The 18404-nt window shown below is 38.9% G+C and overlaps 1 protein-coding gene across 2 annotated transcripts; it reads left to right on the forward strand.

Annotated features, from left to right (window-relative positions):
• Positions 1–2453: 2453 nt before the first annotated feature.
• On the forward strand, positions 2454–18227 carry LOC107552600 (zinc finger RNA-binding protein). Of its 2 annotated transcripts, XM_016234520.1 has the most exons (20): positions 2456–2560; positions 2767–2851; positions 4809–5085; positions 5693–5837; positions 6179–6397; positions 6670–6911; positions 7053–7253; positions 7563–7851; positions 7995–8188; positions 8289–8408; positions 8519–8664; positions 8771–8936; positions 9335–9546; positions 9629–9779; positions 10126–10267; positions 14332–14429; positions 15302–15397; positions 16153–16264; positions 16474–16571; positions 16751–18227. In XM_016234520.1, the coding sequence occupies exons 1-20, from the start codon at positions 2524–2526 to the stop codon at positions 16931–16933; spliced, it is 3213 nt and encodes a 1070-aa protein (XP_016090006.1). In that variant the 5' UTR covers positions 2456–2523; the 3' UTR covers positions 16934–18227. The 2 variants fall into 2 exon arrangements, with proteins under 2 accessions (XP_016090007.1, XP_016090006.1); XM_016234521.1 differs by lacking the exons at positions 14332–14429; positions 16153–16264; positions 16474–16571; positions 16751–18227 and having other exon boundaries at positions 2454–2560; positions 15302–15375.
• The last annotated feature ends 177 nt before the right edge of the window (positions 18228–18404 follow it).

Below are 18404 nucleotides of genomic sequence, written 5' to 3' on the forward strand. Positions count from 1 at the left end.
TGCATTTACCGCCACCTACTAGGATGGAGTGTGGAGCAATGACGTTAAAGGAAAACTAAAAAGTAAAAAAAAAAAAATTTAAAAAATTTAAATAAATAAATAATAAAAAAATTTGTAGTGATTCTTTAAATCCTGTTTATTAACTCTGTATCTTTGAGATACTTAAATAGTATGTGAAACATTTCTATAGTCACATCTTTATTTAACAATTTCTGAAGTGAGATCTGATTTATTTCTATATGAATTAATTAGCCCTTTTATTTCTAATTTACTCATTGGAACATTAAATTCTACGTCTGGATGTTTTAATGTTTTTTCTCGCTATTTGATCCATCACTTCATTACCTTCTATCCCTATATGTGCAGGTATCCATACAAAAGAGATAATGGTTTTTGTTTGGATTCTGAACAAACTTTGTAAAATGTCAGGTAAAATGTCTTGTCTAGTTGAAGATTTAGCACTCATTAAACTTGATAGTGCTGAATAGGAGTCTGAACATATGACTACTTCAGGTATATTAATGTCTTCAACCCACTGAAGAGCCAATAATATGGCAATCATTTCTGTAGTATAAACTGATAGGTGATTAGATGTTCTTTTTGCTATTCTATACCTGAACCTTGGAACATATATTGCTGCTGCTGTACGTCCTGTTTCAGGATCTTTAGATCCATCTGTATATATATGAGTTACTGATATATATTTCTGATCTAAATTTTTCTGTACTATTGAATCTTTAGATTCTTGTCTGTTTTTATCATTTATACTCACTAAAACCTGAAGGTCAACTGCAGGCATTGGGAATAACCATGGAGGTGTTACTGGCAATACAACAGTATTGCAAACATCACAATTACGTATTCCAATTTGATGTGCCTCATTATTTGCTTTCCATCCAAAACTATCTATATTTATGTATTCATGCTCCCAACAGTTTTCTAATACTTTTTTAACTGGATGTATTTCTGAATGCCCTTTTACAGTAGCCCAATATACCAGTTTCAGCTTCAACCTGCGAAGCTCCAGTGGCATCTCATTCATTTCAACCTGTAAAGCTGATACAGGAGAAGTTTTAAATGCTCCACAGCATAATCGCAATGTCTGGTTTTGTATTTTATTCACTTTATCTAACAGAGATGCTGAGGCAGTTCCATAAATCATACTCCCATAGTCTAACGTAGACCTTAGAAGTGCACAGTATATTCTTTTTAGAGACTGTCTATCAGCTCCCCAATCTATTCCTGCTAAACACCTCAGTACATTTATTCCTCTTTTACATTTATCAACTATCTGTTGAATGTGTTTTGCAGACGTTATCTTTGAATCCAACCAAATACCTAAAAATCTAAATTCAGATACTTGCTCCAGTTTTTGCTCATACAATTTTAACTTAACAACTGGTGTTTTCTTCTTTTTTGAAAAACATACTATTTTAGTTTTTTCCACTGATATTCGAAATCCCCAACTACTTGCCCACATTTCAACTTCTTTAATAGCATAATTCCTACCATCATTTAAGCATATTAAATCTTTCCATTCCAACATCTCTTCTACTACATTTCCATTCTGATCATTATGTACACTTCCCCATAGCGTATTGTGAGCATTAAAATCCCCACACCATATCATTTTATGATTTCCCTAATCCCCCAATACTCTCTAATGATTCTCTACTTAACCTTTCACATGGGTTATAAAAATGTATCGGCGGGAAGTCGAGGAATCGATAACCATATAGCCAACCATATGGCTAATAACGTCTCAGAGGGCATTGTGGGAAATGTAGTTTTTCTTCAATGCAAACCACAGTAACAACAAATCTTTAAAGTGAACGAATGCTTCTCGTTCTATGTTCAGACCACTGATCTATAATAGAGAACTGAATGTTCGTCAAACTCGTTCACATAAAAGAGCCAAAGTGGTGGAGAATTATTGGTGTTTTAATGCAATGACGTTGATAAAACGGTCAAACTTAATATGAGGCTTTAACATTTCTGGGGTGTGTTGGCATGAATAATTTTGTTGGCTACCAGCGTAATCTGCATGCGGAGGGAGAATTTTTTTAGTCATAAATAGACATTTTATCAACCTTGTATTCTTAAAGAATTGGTTGAGTGAATGGTTACATTCACTCACATATGGTGAACAAAATGGTCACTACTGTAAAATTTAAATACAAAACATCAGAGTTAAAATTTGGTGTACATTCAAAAAGCCACAACTGAATTAATTAATTTAAATGTACTCAGCATTTAAATTTTTTTTTTAGGTGTGTTACATGTTCACATTATTGTCAGTCCTATATCACTTCCTAATCACAATCATACAAAAAGTTATATGTCGTGTGTTTTTGGATCAAAAGCTGTACTCATCGACCTTGAAATGGTTTGTAAGAAAAACTACACTTCCCATCTCTCGCAACGTTCAAACGCGCATGTGCGGTAAGCGCTATATCCTGGTACGACCTTCTCATATAAAAAGGCAGGGTTACGAGTCAGAGTTCGTAAGAGAATAGGAAACCAATGATTCCCATATGTCCAGTAGTCTCCTTCACCTATGGTGAGTAAAAATGGGTTTTTAAAAACACATCGAGACATTAGACGCGATTTCGACAAGGGAGGACGTGATTAAGATCGTGTTATGGGTTGTGGGGTTTATTTCGTCGTAGTCTCCTGCGTGTTTTCTTCCTCTGCATGATACGGCTCTTCATCATGGTTGCCATTGCGCACTGTCGCTTACCCTCCATGAATCTTTCCTTTTTACAGTGCCCAGCCGGCTAGGTGAAGATGTCAAAATGGCTACCGGCAACTACTTTGGATTTACCCATGGTGCTGCTGCGGCCCAGTACAGGTAAGGGCCGAGATGTTTAATGGGGACTGCGGTGATCGTGGTGATACAATAATGGTGGGATTTGGCCTCTCTGCCTTTGTTGCTTGGTCCGGGTGGGGGTAGGGGAGAGAGGCGATTGCCTATGCTTTAAACCTTCAAATGAACAGCTGGAGAGCAAACGATGCATCATTACATGCCATTTTAAATGCTTATGTTTATAATATAATGTTAGCCAGTAATGCGTTGTTGTTACGTATTTGTGTATTTTATTTTATTTTGCTTGGGAGAGAGATTGACACTTGAGTTTTTATTAGTGTTTTGGGCGGGCATTTTACGAAGAAATTGAAATTATTGGATAAACTACAAACAAGAGGTTATTGTACCGCTGTACAGTTTGATTCAATTTCTATAAACAACCGGCGTGGTAACCAAGCGCAGGTGCGCAGTTTAAACCCGTGTAATCATAGTTTAAAATAAATAGTTGTTTTAATATCTGTACACTTTAGTTGTATATTTAACATTTTGTTTTGTAACTAATAATAAATAGGCCTACTGTTTGTTAATATCAGATCGGGTTGCCTCATAAACAGACACGACGCTTATCTCTGAGGGTTTATCTGCAACACGGGAAGTGTTTTTATTTTATTTTAAGATATTAACATTGTTGTGAACTACTAATTGTTTTGAGGTGTTTGGATAAAGTGTGAGTTTAGCCAGTGCGGCCAAAGTAAAGCGAGCAGACTGCAGCTGTCATCTCTCCTCCAGCTCTGCACTAGAGCGGCTCTGCGCATGACCGTCCATCTCAACGGTCTTCTTTACACTCGAGTGTTTTTAAGACGGAAACGCAAAAAGGCGAATATGTACATGGTCGCCCAACACTATTTAAAAACTCGTTTTGACACTAACGTTTCTTTAAAATCACTGATTTTAATTCGAGCTGAATAATTGACAAAATGCGTTCGTGTGTGCGGGGAAGGGCGATGTCTTCACGGACGCCTTCAAGGACTCCTTGTATGTCACTACCATAGACTGTATAGGTCACTACTGATCCGCTTTTTCGAGTTTATTAGGCCTAGGTTGACGTTTTTCAGTTTAAGTTTTCTTTGAAGTAACTTAATCCTAATGTTCTTGTTTAGGCGTTTTTTCTTAATGCGCCATACAGTGAAAGAACGTGCCTCCATTTGTCAAAATAGCCGTGATGTGAAGTTACTTCTGAGCTGGATCATATTTCTGAGCAGTTTTCCCTCAGCTTGGTGTTTGATATTCCTGACAGGTGTCGTTATTCCATTGAGATTGATGGCTTGACAGTTTGGAAGTGTCTGCATTTTATACATGGATGGATAGTAGTAGTAGATATAAAGAATATATTATTTATTTAGGTGTTTTGACATTTGACTTTTTATTATAATATGACCGTGAAGAGCAGACAGGAAGTAAAGTGGGGGAGGGGGGGGGGGTTGTTTGGGATCGGGAAATGTCCTGGAGCCAGTGTTTTGCCGAATTCTGATCCCTGCCAGATTATTACCCCCTAGTATTGGTATGTTTCAAGTATAGATCTCTGCAGGAAAGTAATGGGAGTTACCAGATCGGGGCTGCACTAAATCATTTAATCCGTATCTGATTTGATTTTCTTCCTCTACATGCATGTTCCCTGTCAAGCCAATGGATTTGGTACATTAAGTCCGGCAATCAGGAAAGACTATTATGAATGAATTCCTGAAAGATAATCTGTTATGGCATGAGTTAGATGTTTACGTGAATGTCTTAAAATAACATTGAAGGTCATTATTAGTAGGTTAGATTTTGTATGTTGTTTCACAAATGTTACCTTTTTGCCTTCGTCAGTTTATTTTGAATGGTAGTCCTGTGTGTGTATTTTTATTACTTTTTTTAATAAATGCTATTGCGCCAGGTCAGCACTGTGAGTAAGCATAGCTGTCAGTGTTGTCATCTAAGCCTCTCGTCTTCTCCTCTGCAGTCAGCAGCCGGCCGCTGGGGTAGCATACACCCACCCCACAACAGTGGCCAGCTATACTGTGCATCAAGCACCTGTGGCGGCACACACGGTGGCAGCAGCCTACGCCCCTACAGCCGCCACGGTTGCTGTTGCTAGGCCTGCACCAGTTGCAGTAGCTGGTGCATCCTCCGCTTATGGAGGATACCAGCCAGCCCATGCTGCCACGGATTATGGGTATGCACAGAGACAGCCGGAGGTACCCCCACCACCGCCTCCTGTTACCTCACAAAACTACCAGGTAAAAGAGAGGAGAAACTTGCCGTTTGTTACTCTTCAAAAGCTTGGGGTCAGCAAGATTTGTTTTCAAAGAAATTATTACTTTTATTGAGCAAGAAATAATAATAATAAATTTTATTATTCTGCATTAATTATTGAAATGCATTAAATTGATCAAAATGAAACTTAACGACATTTATGTTACAAGTTAGTTCCTGGAATTTTTTTATTTATTTTGAACTTGTTTTTAAAAAGAAAAAAAGCAGCATAGCTGTTTTTAACATTTCATAATAAATTTTTATTGGGGGAAAAAAAAATTTGCGTATTTGATTTCTGAAGTATCATGGGGCACTGAAGACAGGTACTGGCTGCTGAAAAATCAACTTTACCATCACAGGATTAAATGATTAAAACATCATTTCTCAAATTGTAGCGTTTCACAATGTTGCTGTTTTTAGTGTATTTTTGATAACATAAATGCTGCTTTGGTAAGCATAAATGGCTTCTGTCAGAATCTTACTGACCCCAAACTTTTGTATCTTTGTTTCTGAAATGCATTCTCGATTTCAAGAGAGTCAGATCAATGTCGAATGGCTAAGAAAAGACGAGCCTTTTGTTTACTGTTGCAGGACTCCTATTCATATGTGCGGTCCACAGCTCCGGCTGTAGCGTATGACAGTAAACAATACTACCAGCAACCTGCAGCTACACCAGCTGTAGCCGTTGCAGCAGCCCAGCCACCACCCACTGTGGCCGAATCCTACTATCAGACAGGTATGTCTTGGCATTTAAATGGGAAGAAATGTTTTGCAATAAACACTACATTTTCATGCTTCTGCTTTTCCGTAAAATTCTTATTATTACCAAATATTAAAGGCCTTAGTGTTCTATTAAAAACCGTAACATTTGATTTAATTTATTTTTAATTTTAGTTAATTTATTATATTTAAATTAAAATTGAATCAAATTGCATTTTTTCATTTATCCCTATTCCATTATTTTGAAGGAATGCCATCTGAGGGGCACCGAATTAAATAAATAATCCTCTCCAGGTCACCCTTTAAATAATCTGTATTGTAAAATGTTCTGCACAACTGTCTTACTTGTCCCATTAGCCCCTAAAACCGGATACAGCCAAGGCGCCACTCCGTACACCCAGACCCAGCAAACGCGTCAGGTTACAGCCATAAAGCCAGCCACCCCTAGACCTGCCACCTCAACCTTCTCCATTTACCCAGTGTCCTCTGCAGTACAGCCGGCGGCGGCTGCCGCCTCTGTAGTCCCGTCATACTCTCAGAGTCCCACCTACAGCACCAATGCAGTCACATACTCTGGTAAGAACGTCATTGTTCTATTCCAAAATGTTTGATGTCATGAAATGCACACTGAACCCTGGTCGTTGAGTAGTTTATTTGATCAGAACTGAACAGAATGCAAGTGAAATGTTTTTGCTAGTAGTAATACTGAACCAAACCAATGAGCTAGGCATGGCTAGGGTCGTGCTCTACCAATTGATCTACATGAACTAGGCTTATAGATTTACAGTGCAATCCTGTCGATCTCAGTCTGTACTGTGGCCAATAATTGCTCCTCTCTGTATATTCAGGAACGTCATACTCTGGCTATGAAGCTGCAGTGTATTCAGCTGCCTCCTCCTACTATCAGCAGCAGCAGCAACAGCAGCAGAAACAGGCGGCCGTCGCTGCAGCAGCCACTGCAGCATGGACAGGCAGCACTTATACAAAGAAAACTCCCTTGCAGAACAAAACACTCAAACCTAAACAGCCCCCTAAACCACCACAGATACACTACTGTGATGTCTGCAAGATCAGCTGTGCTGGACCCCAGGTATTTTATTATAATAAATGTATTGCTGTTGTTTGTGTATTATGTGTAACTGAGTGCCCAGACGCTAGTGTTTTCCTAAATACTCATAATAAATGGTTTGCATGAATTATGGCACTTGTATATCTTTTCACCTGCTTTCAGACCTATAAGGAGCATCTGGAGGGTCAGAAGCACAAAAAGAAGGAAGCCGCATTGAAGCTGTCACAGAGCAGCAGTAGCAGCAGCGGAGGTGGGAGCTCCGCCCGCGGCACACAGAATCAGCTACGCTGTGAGCTCTGTGACGTCTCCTGTACTGGAGCTGATGCCTACGCCGCGCACATTAGAGGAGCCAAACACCAGAAGGTACATGACTCACTCTCTGATCTCGGCACATATTAATCTGCTATCAGCATGTTTTTTGGCAGCACTATTTTTGAATGCGTATGATTCTGGCTCTCCGTTGTAGAGAGGCCTTGCCTCTTAGGGACTCTTATCTGTTACAATATGCAGTGGGATGTTTGTTTGAAGGGGAGTGGATTCCGCATTAGTACAAGCATACTCGATTATGTAAAGCCAAGTTGTATTAAGTAAAAATGTGATGTTCATGGGTGCATGTGGGTGGGATATTGATTTTATATGTGCCTAGTATCTAATTGAATTCTGTTTCTATAGGTTGTGAAATTGCATACCAAACTAGGAAAGCCAATACCATCCACAGAGCCCAGTGTTGTTTCGCAATCCTCCACCTCCAGTACAGCTGCTTCTAATAAAACTGCCAGCTCCAACATCAGCAGCTCCACAAGCACATCGTCCAATCTCTCTGCTTCCTCTGTTTCTGCCTCTTACTTAAAATCTGGCAGCATGGTCAACAACATGGCAGCTTCAGCTGCACAGGGCAAGAGCACCGTGCCCAACAGCACCTCTGTCAAGAAGGTCAACACACCCAAGATCAACTTTGTTGGTATGTCTTGCTGAATCAGTGTTATGTTCTTACAGAACATTTACAGAACAGATCATATTTATTTTAGATTTTTACCTTTTTTATGTTTTAATTTATTATATAATATTACACAAAGTATTTGCTTTGATGCATTAACAAAACAGGTGGAAACAAGTTACAGACCACTGCTGGTAAAAATGAAGAATCCAAGATTGAGGCAGCTAAAACGGCACAGTCCGCTGTGTCTGCACAACCACCGGACCCAAAGAATGAAATGCCTGACCCTCTGTCACCTCAATCAGCACTTGCAGCCCTGCAGAGTGATGTTCAGCCCGTCGGACACGACTATGTTGAAGAGGTATCAGGAAAAAAGTTCCAATAGGGAAATGAAAGTCACTTTAAAGCTGTTAAGCCAAGTGCAAACATTATTATTATTATTATTATTTTTTTTTTTTCAGGTAAGAAATGATGAAGGAAAGGTTATCCGGTTCCACTGCAAACTGTGTGAATGCAGTTTCAATGACCCGAATGCCAAAGAAATGCATTTGAAAGGAAGGAGACATCGACTGCAGTATAAGGTTAGTAAGTGATTTGTTGTTTGCAGTGGTTCTTTTATTATAAATGCAGAACAATCTAAATTGATATGATGTTTTGTCAGTGTAGCTGATTGTATATTCCACCATTGTAGAAAAAGGTGAACCCAGAACTCCAGGTGGAAGTGAAACCTAGCATCCGAGCCAGGAAAATCCAAGAGGAAAAGATGAGGAAGCAGATGCAAAAGGAAGAGTACTGGAGAAGACGTGAAGAGGAGGAGCGCTGGAGGATGGAGATGAGGTGTGATGCTTTTTTTATTTTTATTTTTAATTTTTTTTTCTTCTCCAATATGTCAGTATCTAAAACATGAGCATTTTGAGGTCTTAAATATTGTAATTGTTCTCAGGCGTTATGAAGAGGACATGTATTGGCGACGTATGGAGGAAGAACAGCACCACTGGGAGGAAAGGCGCAGAATGCCTGATGGAAGTTATCCACAGGGTCCACCTGGACCTCCTGGTCTTCTTGGAGTGAGGCCTGGGATGCCCATTCCTCAACCACAAGGACCAGTGGTAAGTCCTGAGAACTACTACTACTGAGGAAAACTGATGAATTTGCCAAAACGTGGTTTGTGTTTGAGGTACAGTACCATTTAAAACGTTTGGAATCTGTAAGGTTTATTAATAACTGCATTCATTCAGCAAAGGTGCATTACATTGATCAAAAGTGATAGAGACTTGAACAGAAGGGTTGGTTTACATGCTGGTCAGACAGACCCTTCCTGTCTCAAGTAGATATTGTTGACTAGAATAATAATCATAGCTCCATTATACATTGAAAAATTGCTGAATAATACCTGCATTACACACTAGGAGTGTTTATTGGAATATCAATTCAGATATCACTACTATATCTACCACTTGAAATGTATTTATCACAACTGGTTCATAACGCATAGTATTTGTTGCAGCCTCCACGTCGCCCTGATTCCTCAGATGATCGTTACGTGATGACCAAACATGCAGCTATTTACCCATCTGAGGATGAGCTCCAGGCCATCCAGAAGATCGTATCAATCACTGAACGAGCACTTAAGCTTGTCTCTGACATCATCACAGACCAAGATGCAAGTGCAGAGGGCAAAGAAGAGGACAAAGAAAAGAAAGAGCCTCCCAAAGACAGGTGGGAGAAAAGTGCTCTAATGTTTCTCAAAGCAGAGAGAAAGAAAAGGGTAAAGCAATACATGACCTCTTGTGCATTGCAGAGTGCTGAAGGGAGTGATGCGGGTAGGCGTTCTTGCCAAAGGGCTGCTTCTACGTGGAGACAAAAATGTCAACCTGGTCCTCCTTTGTTCTGAGAAGCCGACCAAGAATCTGCTAACACGCATTGTGGAACATCTTCCCAAACAGCTCACGGTACCGGTTCAATGCAGTGCAAACTGCAATAATATTAGATCTTCCCACAAGTTTTCCTTTAAATTTATACTTTTTAGGTTTTTCAAATGCTCTACAGCAGTGGTGTCAAATCCTGCTCCTGTAGGACCACTGTCCTGCAGAGTTTAGATCCAACTCTAATAAAATACACCTGAGCCAGCTGGTCAGCATATTCATGATAACTGGAAACTTCCAGACGTGTGTTGGGGCAGGTTGGAGCTAAACTCTCCAAGACATTGGCCCGCCAGGAACAGGACTGGGTCAGGATTTGCCAGATCTCAATTAGGTGGTCGTAACTTCATTTTCTGCTAACACATTTGTCTGTCAGGTGGTAACTCCGGAGAAATATGAGGTAAAAGGCTCCATCCAAGAGGCTGCCATTATCCTTAACTCCTCTGCTGAGCCCAAGATGCAGGTGACCATCACCCTCACCTCGCCCGTCATCCGAGAGGAAAACACCCGGGATGGAGGTTGGAAAAGACGTTGCTCACATTAACCGACTACCTATCAGATTAATATTTCATGCTGAATTTGACAACCTAAAGAGCCCATCTGTTGGCACTGTGGAGATGGTGCTAGATGTTAATGCTGGTAGAACAATGTTTGCACCTTTTTGAATTGGAGAAAATACGATTGAAAATGGTACAAATTAAACCTGGTTTGTGCTTGAGCTTGGCCATAAGAAATGACCTACACCGTTTTCCTTTGAAAGTTACACCACTGAGGTAAAGTGCCTCTTTCTGTCTTCATTTACATTAATCATTTCATTTGAAGTCTGTAATGTTCACACTGTAAAAGGGTTGAAGCCAGTTCAAGTGGCTTCAAGTTGCTTTAGAGCCGATTTCAACACTACCAGGTTTTATCCAACCATCTCCGATGCCAGCAGTGGTGCTCCGGGTCTTCTCTTTGTAACACTTCTCCAGTGCTCTTGAAGCTCTCCCCAAAACAAGCATGATAAGTGTTTGCATTGTGTAAGTCTAGTTAGTCCCGGGTAAGATTCATTTTTTGTTTCCTGTGTTCAAGGGGATTGTGTCCTATGCAGAACCAAATGATTTTATTCTTTCCCAAGGGGTCATAGAGTTTGGTCAGGGATATTATTCTGTTGAAAGAAAAAACTCAATTCCTGATTTAGTTCCTGAAGATCAATGGTTGAGTTGGGTCTGAAACCTTAAGAGTAGTTGAAATGCCTACTATGTCCCCACAGGAAACAAATAGTTTTTGTCTGGTGGTGAGAAGGTTCACCATTCTGAGGTCCCCTGTTCCAAAATGAAAGTGCTCCCCTGAGAGAAGCAGTCGAGTAGAGATTAACAAATTGTGAAATTTGGCATTCAAACAATGTTACTTTTAATTTCTTCAGATGTTAAAATGCATTAAGCTACAACATTTCCCTAAATAATCAAGTAACCATATCAGTAACCCGTTTGTCTTTTTATATCTGTACATTGGAGAGTTTTAGTTGGTAAGAAGCCGCTGAAATGGTGGAATCTTAAATGCAGGCTCTGCGGCCATGCCACCATTCTTGTTTGGCTCCTTGGGGGAGTATTAGTCAGCTTTTGGGAGGAAGGCTTTGATAGAGGAATCTTTGGTTGGACCTGGGGTTTACAGCCTTCAGTATACATTGAGATATGGGGGTTCTCCAAACCCGATCATGACAGGTATGCATGCAGTGATGTCCTAATCCTCTTGCTGGGAGCTTCATATTTTCTTGCCAGCACGCATCGCTGCCTTCATGTATCCAAAGCTTTTCAAGTCCAGCCCAAAGCCTCCTTGCATTTTCAGCAAATTGTCTCCCATCTGAGGCTACGTCTACCAGCTCCGGAAGGATTTTTGACCAAGGTCCCCCTCCTGAATACCTTCAAACACTTTGCCACACCTACCATTGCCATGCAACTGTAGTGGGTCACTACAAATACTCATTCAGCTGTAAACATTGCACATCTCCCTTGATATCCCTGTTTTACATCATGATTAACACATCTGGTACCATTTGCAGCCCATCATTATCGTTCTAATGTTTCTCGATCAGTACAGTGACTATTGTGTTTAAAAGTATTTTTCATAGATTTTATTACCTCAATCTTCACTTAGGTCGACACTGGAATCCACAATTTGTTTTTGCCCTAAGCAAAAGAAAATAACTTTGTCTCAAATGCCAAGTCAACTGGTTAAGCAAGAAATGCAGGAATCGGACACTTTCAAAATATCTGATGCTAGAAAATAGGGCTGGGTAAAAAAAATATCTCTCTATTTTAATCGATTCTCATTTTTACGGAACAATATCGATTCTTAAATCCCAAGAATCGATTATTCTATCCTGTTTTCAGTTAATGGATGCAACATTGAAGGGCACCTCCCATCCAATAAATAGCAATAAGCATTGTGCTTTGATACTTTTAATATGAAACAAAGACTCCATTGTTTGCAGTATTCAAACAATAAATGCCGTTTTGGTGTTTAATGTGGAGTGACCGATCGCTGTAGCGCCTCAGTTCAACAGACGCGGCAGCGTGAGGTACACATGAACTAATCATCTCCTCCACATTAATACCAGTTTCAGCACAAAATAAACATGACTAAACATCCGAAGATAAGTTAAAAGAAAGAGTACAACTTTACAATCTGTATCCTGTCTCATGTAATCGCTCAATCAGTGTTTCAGCCGCGCAAAAATGTCAATATAACGGCTTGTAAACAATGTCACGTAACCTCACATTTACCTCAGAAACAAACATATTCAGTAACTATAAACTCATTAATCAGCTAGAAAAATAAACTGCAGAAAGGGTCATTTTGCTAAATACAGTGGGTACGGAAAGTATTCGGACCCTCTTAAATTTTTCACTCTTTGTTATATTGCAGGCCACTGTGCTCTTGGGAACCTTAAGTGCAGCAGAAATTGTTTCAATTCTGCCACAATTCTGTCTCTGAGCTCTTCAGGCAGTTCCTTTGACCTCATAATTCTCATTTGCTCTGACATGCACTGTGAGCTGTAAGGTCTTATATAGACAGGTGTGTGGCTTTCCTAATCAAGTCCAATCAGTATAATCAAACACAGCTGGATTCAAATGAAGGTGTAGAACCATCTCAAGGATGATCAGAAGAAATGGACAGCACCTGAGTTAAATATATGAGTGTCACAGCAAAGGGTCTGAATACTTAGGACCATGTGATATTTCAGTTTTTCTTTTTTAATAAATCTGCAAAAATGTCAACAATTCTGGGTTTTTCTGTCAATATGGGGTGCTGTGTGTACATTAATGAGGAAAAAACTTAACTTGAATGATTTTAGCAAATGGCTGCAATATTGTTAAGAGTGAAAATTAAGGGGGTCTGAATACTTTCCGTACCCACTGTATATGCATCATATAACATGCATTATAATTTTTACTGTTCTTCAATGTTTAATTTATGTTTGAATAAATCCAAGTTATGACAGCCACCATTTAAATGTTTTTATATATATATGAGAATTGAAGTAGAAATATTATGTAATTTGAACTTTATTTAAAAAAAAACTTCATTAAGTGTAATTTTAGCAGTTGTACTACAAATCAGTCAATTTTAACCTTCAATATTATAGTAATGTAGTACCAACTGACTCGTGTATATTTTACATCATTAGTTGAGGGTTTTTTTTCCCCTTTAGAAAATTTGCCACTGTACCTGATATGTATCCAAAATCGATATTGAATCGAATCGCAAGCTTGTGAATGAGAATCGAATCAAATCGTGAAATTTGTGTCAACCCAGCCCTACTAGAAAACTAGAGAAACCTTTTCTATTAACTTTGAAAAATACAAATTATTTATGTATCCTCAAGGTTTTTTTCACTGTAAGACAACAAGATCATCCGTAAATGGCACAATTTAAAAGAGTTTTCCGAAGTAATGTGTTTGAATACCTGTGTGATACTACGATGTGGATTTCCGAAAGATGGCTGTTGTAATTTTGTGAGAATCTGCCAGTATTAGCAATTACGGATTGTGACCATATGACTTCTAAGCTAGTCCGCTAGCTTTTAGCACTGGAAAATCGTATATTGTCGTAGTCCCAGCAATTTCAAATGGTGGATTCCAGAGCAGTAATGCTGTAACTGAAATAGTCTTTATCAAGAGAAATTAGTGTCATGCTCACTATATGCAGAGTACAAAAAAAAATCATGAGTGCATTTCCAACTCCAATGAAGAAATCCTACATCACTATGCCACAATCTCAGTGTTTTTTTTTTTTTAAAAATTGTCTTTGACAAAGGTCTTTATTTTTAACTTCGTACTTTAACTCCATCCCTATCCTATTTCTCTCGGCACCACACCACAGACTAAATAGAAGTGCACCAAATGGCAAGTGTAGCTGATCCTTAATGTTGTTGAAAATATCTGAAAGATTCTGCATATGGGGTGAAATGTGAGATTTAAATTGAAAGAGCAGTGATCAGGAACTGACTGGTATGTGTGGCAATGTGTTCTTGGCAGTCTCTCTGACCTGGTCAAACACCCGTTCCTCACCACCATTTGACAATTCGATCCATTTTTAGATGTAACCTCGAGTATGGTGAAAGACCCAGCGGACGTCTTGGACAGGCAAAAATGCCTTGACGCTCTGGCTGCCCTACGCCACGCTAAGTGGTTCCAGGTTCGGAACATCATTTTACTTTTCTTCTTGTAGCCTTATGAGATGTATTCCTTTTTATTTGTTCATTTTAAGTTGTTTAGTCTTTTTGTTTTTAAATTTTAAACCTCAGTTGATTTTTGGGAGGTAATTGTGATACAAGGATGCAGTATATAATTTGGAGATTATGGTACTATTTTTTTGCATTCTGTTTTTGTATACATGAGCTGATCTGATCCTAAAAAATTAAGCATCCTTGCATATGTCATTTATTCATAAGTCTTAGATTAAATACATAGCATGTAAAATTATTCCATAAGGCTGCAGAATACCTTTGCATAAAAGTGTCATCGATAAGAGCTTTCATGTTGAGCGTTTGCTTTTTTTTTTTTTTTTTTTGGTTTTTTTTTAATTTAATTTAATTTTTTTCTCTTTATTTAGTTAATTTAGTTTTCTTGGGAATAGGGATTGAGAGGAAAGGAATATCTGATTAGTTTACTGTGTTGTTGCCATCTCTGCAAATACACAGGCAAAGTAAAGCGGATTTCCTTGACTGCTTCAGTTCCTATGCAACTACTCTTGCAAACTGATCTTTTGTAAAATGAAAGTATATGTTTGTGAAGTATCTGACAACTGAGGTTAGGGTTTACAAGATTACCAGGGAGCCATTCCAAGTGAATCTTGCAAACTTTGAACTCGTACTTGTACTAATGGTGAGGTAAAATACTGCTGGAAATGGCAGCTTAAGAAAGCCAATTGGCCTAGCTATTTTTAATCCAATTATAAGCTTCCATTGTGAACAGTAGTGTTGCACCTCTCTCTGAGCTCCGCCATGTTGTATGACTGTGTGTTTTTGTTCTTGTGCATTAACTAATCTTGACTTCACTGCACTGAAGGCTAGGGCTAATGGACTCCAGTCATGTGTGATTGTCATTCGAATACTGCGTGACCTTTGTCAGCGAGTACCCACTTGGTCTGCCTTTCCTAGCTGGGTGAGTAACAATGTCTGGTCATTAAACATTAGCACATGTTTTTGAGTTTTCTCTGATACATAGATGTACAGTGTTGGACACTTAAAAGTGCTGTGGGCAATAATGGTTGATCGTCAATATTGTAGCAACGCATGAAGCACAACGAACACGGTTACTTTAAAACCCAAGCAGCTTTTTTTTATTATTTTTAAATGGCATAGCTTTTATAACGGAGTATAAGTCCCATTAGCTGGCATTAACACAATACATAGACCTGCTTGTTGCCATGAGTAAATTATTACCAAGCCAGTTTTTTCATGGATTGATTTAGTGTTCCCCTAAAAGGCACACCATGCACTTATGTTCTTTTCCACTTAGCAGCCATCTTGATAACATTCCTGGCTAGTTGTTTTGTAGTTTTACATGAGCTTCTTTCTACTTTACTCAGGATAGCCTGTTAAGCTTACTTTTTAATAACATGTCAAATAGCCAATAAAATCTGACAAAAAATTAGGCCTTTCCTACAGTTGAGTAAGTTATTTTAAGGAATTTTTTCCCCCTCCTCTATTTAATTTCTTTTTCATATTGTCCCTGGTGTAGCTCGATCACATTTAGTTTAACATAGCTTCCTTAACACTGTTGCTATAAAGGTTTTAAAGTAAAATCACTTTCAGTCCTGTTTAATCAATTGCATCATCCTTCACTTTTGATCTTATGAGGAAACCGCTCAAAATGCCATTTATTATGGTAAATTAAGTTACTGTGTTTAATTTAAGGCTATGGAGCTGCTGGTGGAGAAGGCCATCAGCAGTGCCTCTGGACCAATGAGCCCTGGAGATGCTCTTCGAAGAGGCTTTGAATGTATTTCCTCAGGCATTCTGCTGTCTGGTAAGATGCAGCACTCTGATGTCTTAAGACACGTTTTATGGGAATTGCATTGATTCTTAGGTCTGTGTTGGCATGTAGTCATGTACATTAGTAATCTAGCTTTTATACTGGTGTGCATTACTAAGAGTTCTTTTAATTTACTATCATCTTGGGAATCTAAATGCTCAATTTAACACTCCCTGGCTTTTGTGCTTTTCTGTGCAACGCAGGTGCTCCAGGATTGATAGACCCCTGTGAGAAGAATCCAACAGATACACTGGCTACCATGGAAGAGCAGCAGAGAGAGGACATTACATCAAGTGCTCAGGTAATGGACACAGTAACCGCTTTAAGAATGTGTTAATGTGACTTAATGTCTTGCAGTAACTGTATTTAAAATTATTACAAACTCTTTTCGATAATTGTGTAATTATGTATTCAGTTTTTATGGCCTCATGTTAATCGAGCGTATTTTTAATTTGTGTATTGACCGGCCACTTTCTCCAGTTTGCCTTGAGGCTGCTGGCGTTCCGTCAGATTCACAAGGTTCTGGGTATGGACCCCTTGCCCCAGATGAACTCGCGCTTCAACGTACGGAATAACCGCAAGAGGCGACGTGACAACAGCGACGGGACTGATGGATTTGAAGCTGAAGGGAAGAAAGACAAGAAGGACTACGAGGGGTTCTGAAGTGCACTACAGTACAACAAGCCCTGCTCTCCCTGCGCCCATTATAAATCCTGTTCATTCCAGGAATACGAAATGTTGTTTCTTTTGACCTCTGTGCATGCTGATTACTACTCATTAAGTTCTGTTTTTAAGATCCGCTAAAGGCCTAATGAAGGCCACTTGGGGAAATGCCAGGCTTCATTTCCTTGACGCATAGACTGTAGTCCATCTCTGTTGTTTAGTCTGGTGTCTTGGTTTAAAGATTTGAGATGTGCACAAACCTGAAAGGTTAAGCCTGAAGTTCATGCTGCATTCAGCACATTGGATGTAATCTTTCACCATCTTCAGCTCTCTTACGAGTTTCAGGCTAGGCATTTGTAAAAGTCTGAGCTGCGTACTTGTCAGTATGGAACAGATTCTTTCAAGTATATCTTATCCTTCCAGTCACACATGTAAAGTAACTTGGACAATGGCTTTCTTGGCTTTGCAATAAATTGTTTAGGTGTTTTTGTAACTTCTGTTTAGAGACATTCCTCTTAAAACCACAAGATCGAAGATAAAATGATTGATTTTTGCGACGCATTTGTCCTGTTGTGATGAATGTGACGTTGACTGGACGTGGATTTATACAAGCATGTATTTTCCATTGCTAGTGCATTCTGAAGGCTGGGATGGCTTTTAACCATTTGTAAATGTACGTCAATGAAACATCTTAAGAACCTTGTTCCTTCTATATGCTTAATGCAAGTAATGTAAGGCTACACTTGTCCCAAAGTTAAGCTGTAAGTGTGCTCCGATATTCACAGGCCTCTGTGGTTTAGCTGTATCACGTTTCTGAAGACACTTGACTATTGAAATCAGACCTGGGCTGTATACCATAAGTATCTATCAGTTGTCTCTGTATGTTTAATAGGGAATCTTGAGTTACCAGTCCATTTCAGATCAGTTGTTCACACAGGGAAGTATTCAGAGCAGTAAACGTTTTGTATTTTAAGGTCAAAGACTTTTTTTTTTCCCTCCCCCCCCCTTTTAGAAATTGTAATGACCCAGGTCTGCCTGTGTTTTGTTCATAATATTGTAAACCCTAAATGTATCTTTAAATGTGATCATATAGCTATGATCTCTAATATATGATCATTTACTAAGCCTGTATCTAATCTTGCAATAGATCTTCAGAAACAAATGCCTGTATGGTTTTAAAGCACAGGATTGTTTGTTCTTTGTTTTTAATGGATTTTGTTTTACTGGTTTATAGATGCATAGTTGCTTGCCCTAATTTTGGTTTCTGATTCGAGGTTGTTGAATATCTATTGAAGAAGATGGGAGGGACACAAGTGAAATATCTGTGTTGTAACCGCAGGTTGATGTAGACTTACCCTTTGATGCTTGTCATTCAATGTCAAGGTACTACTGCATTACAATGCGTATAATAAAGACATTTCTAGAATGATGTTATTAGTTTTTTTCTTTTTCTTAAAAAACAAAAACTTTA

The sequence above is a fragment of the Sinocyclocheilus grahami genome, unplaced genomic scaffold, assembly GCF_001515645.1.
Source record: "Sinocyclocheilus grahami isolate Dianchi unplaced genomic scaffold, SAMN03320097.WGS_v1.1 scaffold453.1, whole genome shotgun sequence".
Classification (NCBI taxonomy): Eukaryota; Metazoa; Chordata; class Actinopteri; order Cypriniformes; family Cyprinidae; genus Sinocyclocheilus; species Sinocyclocheilus grahami.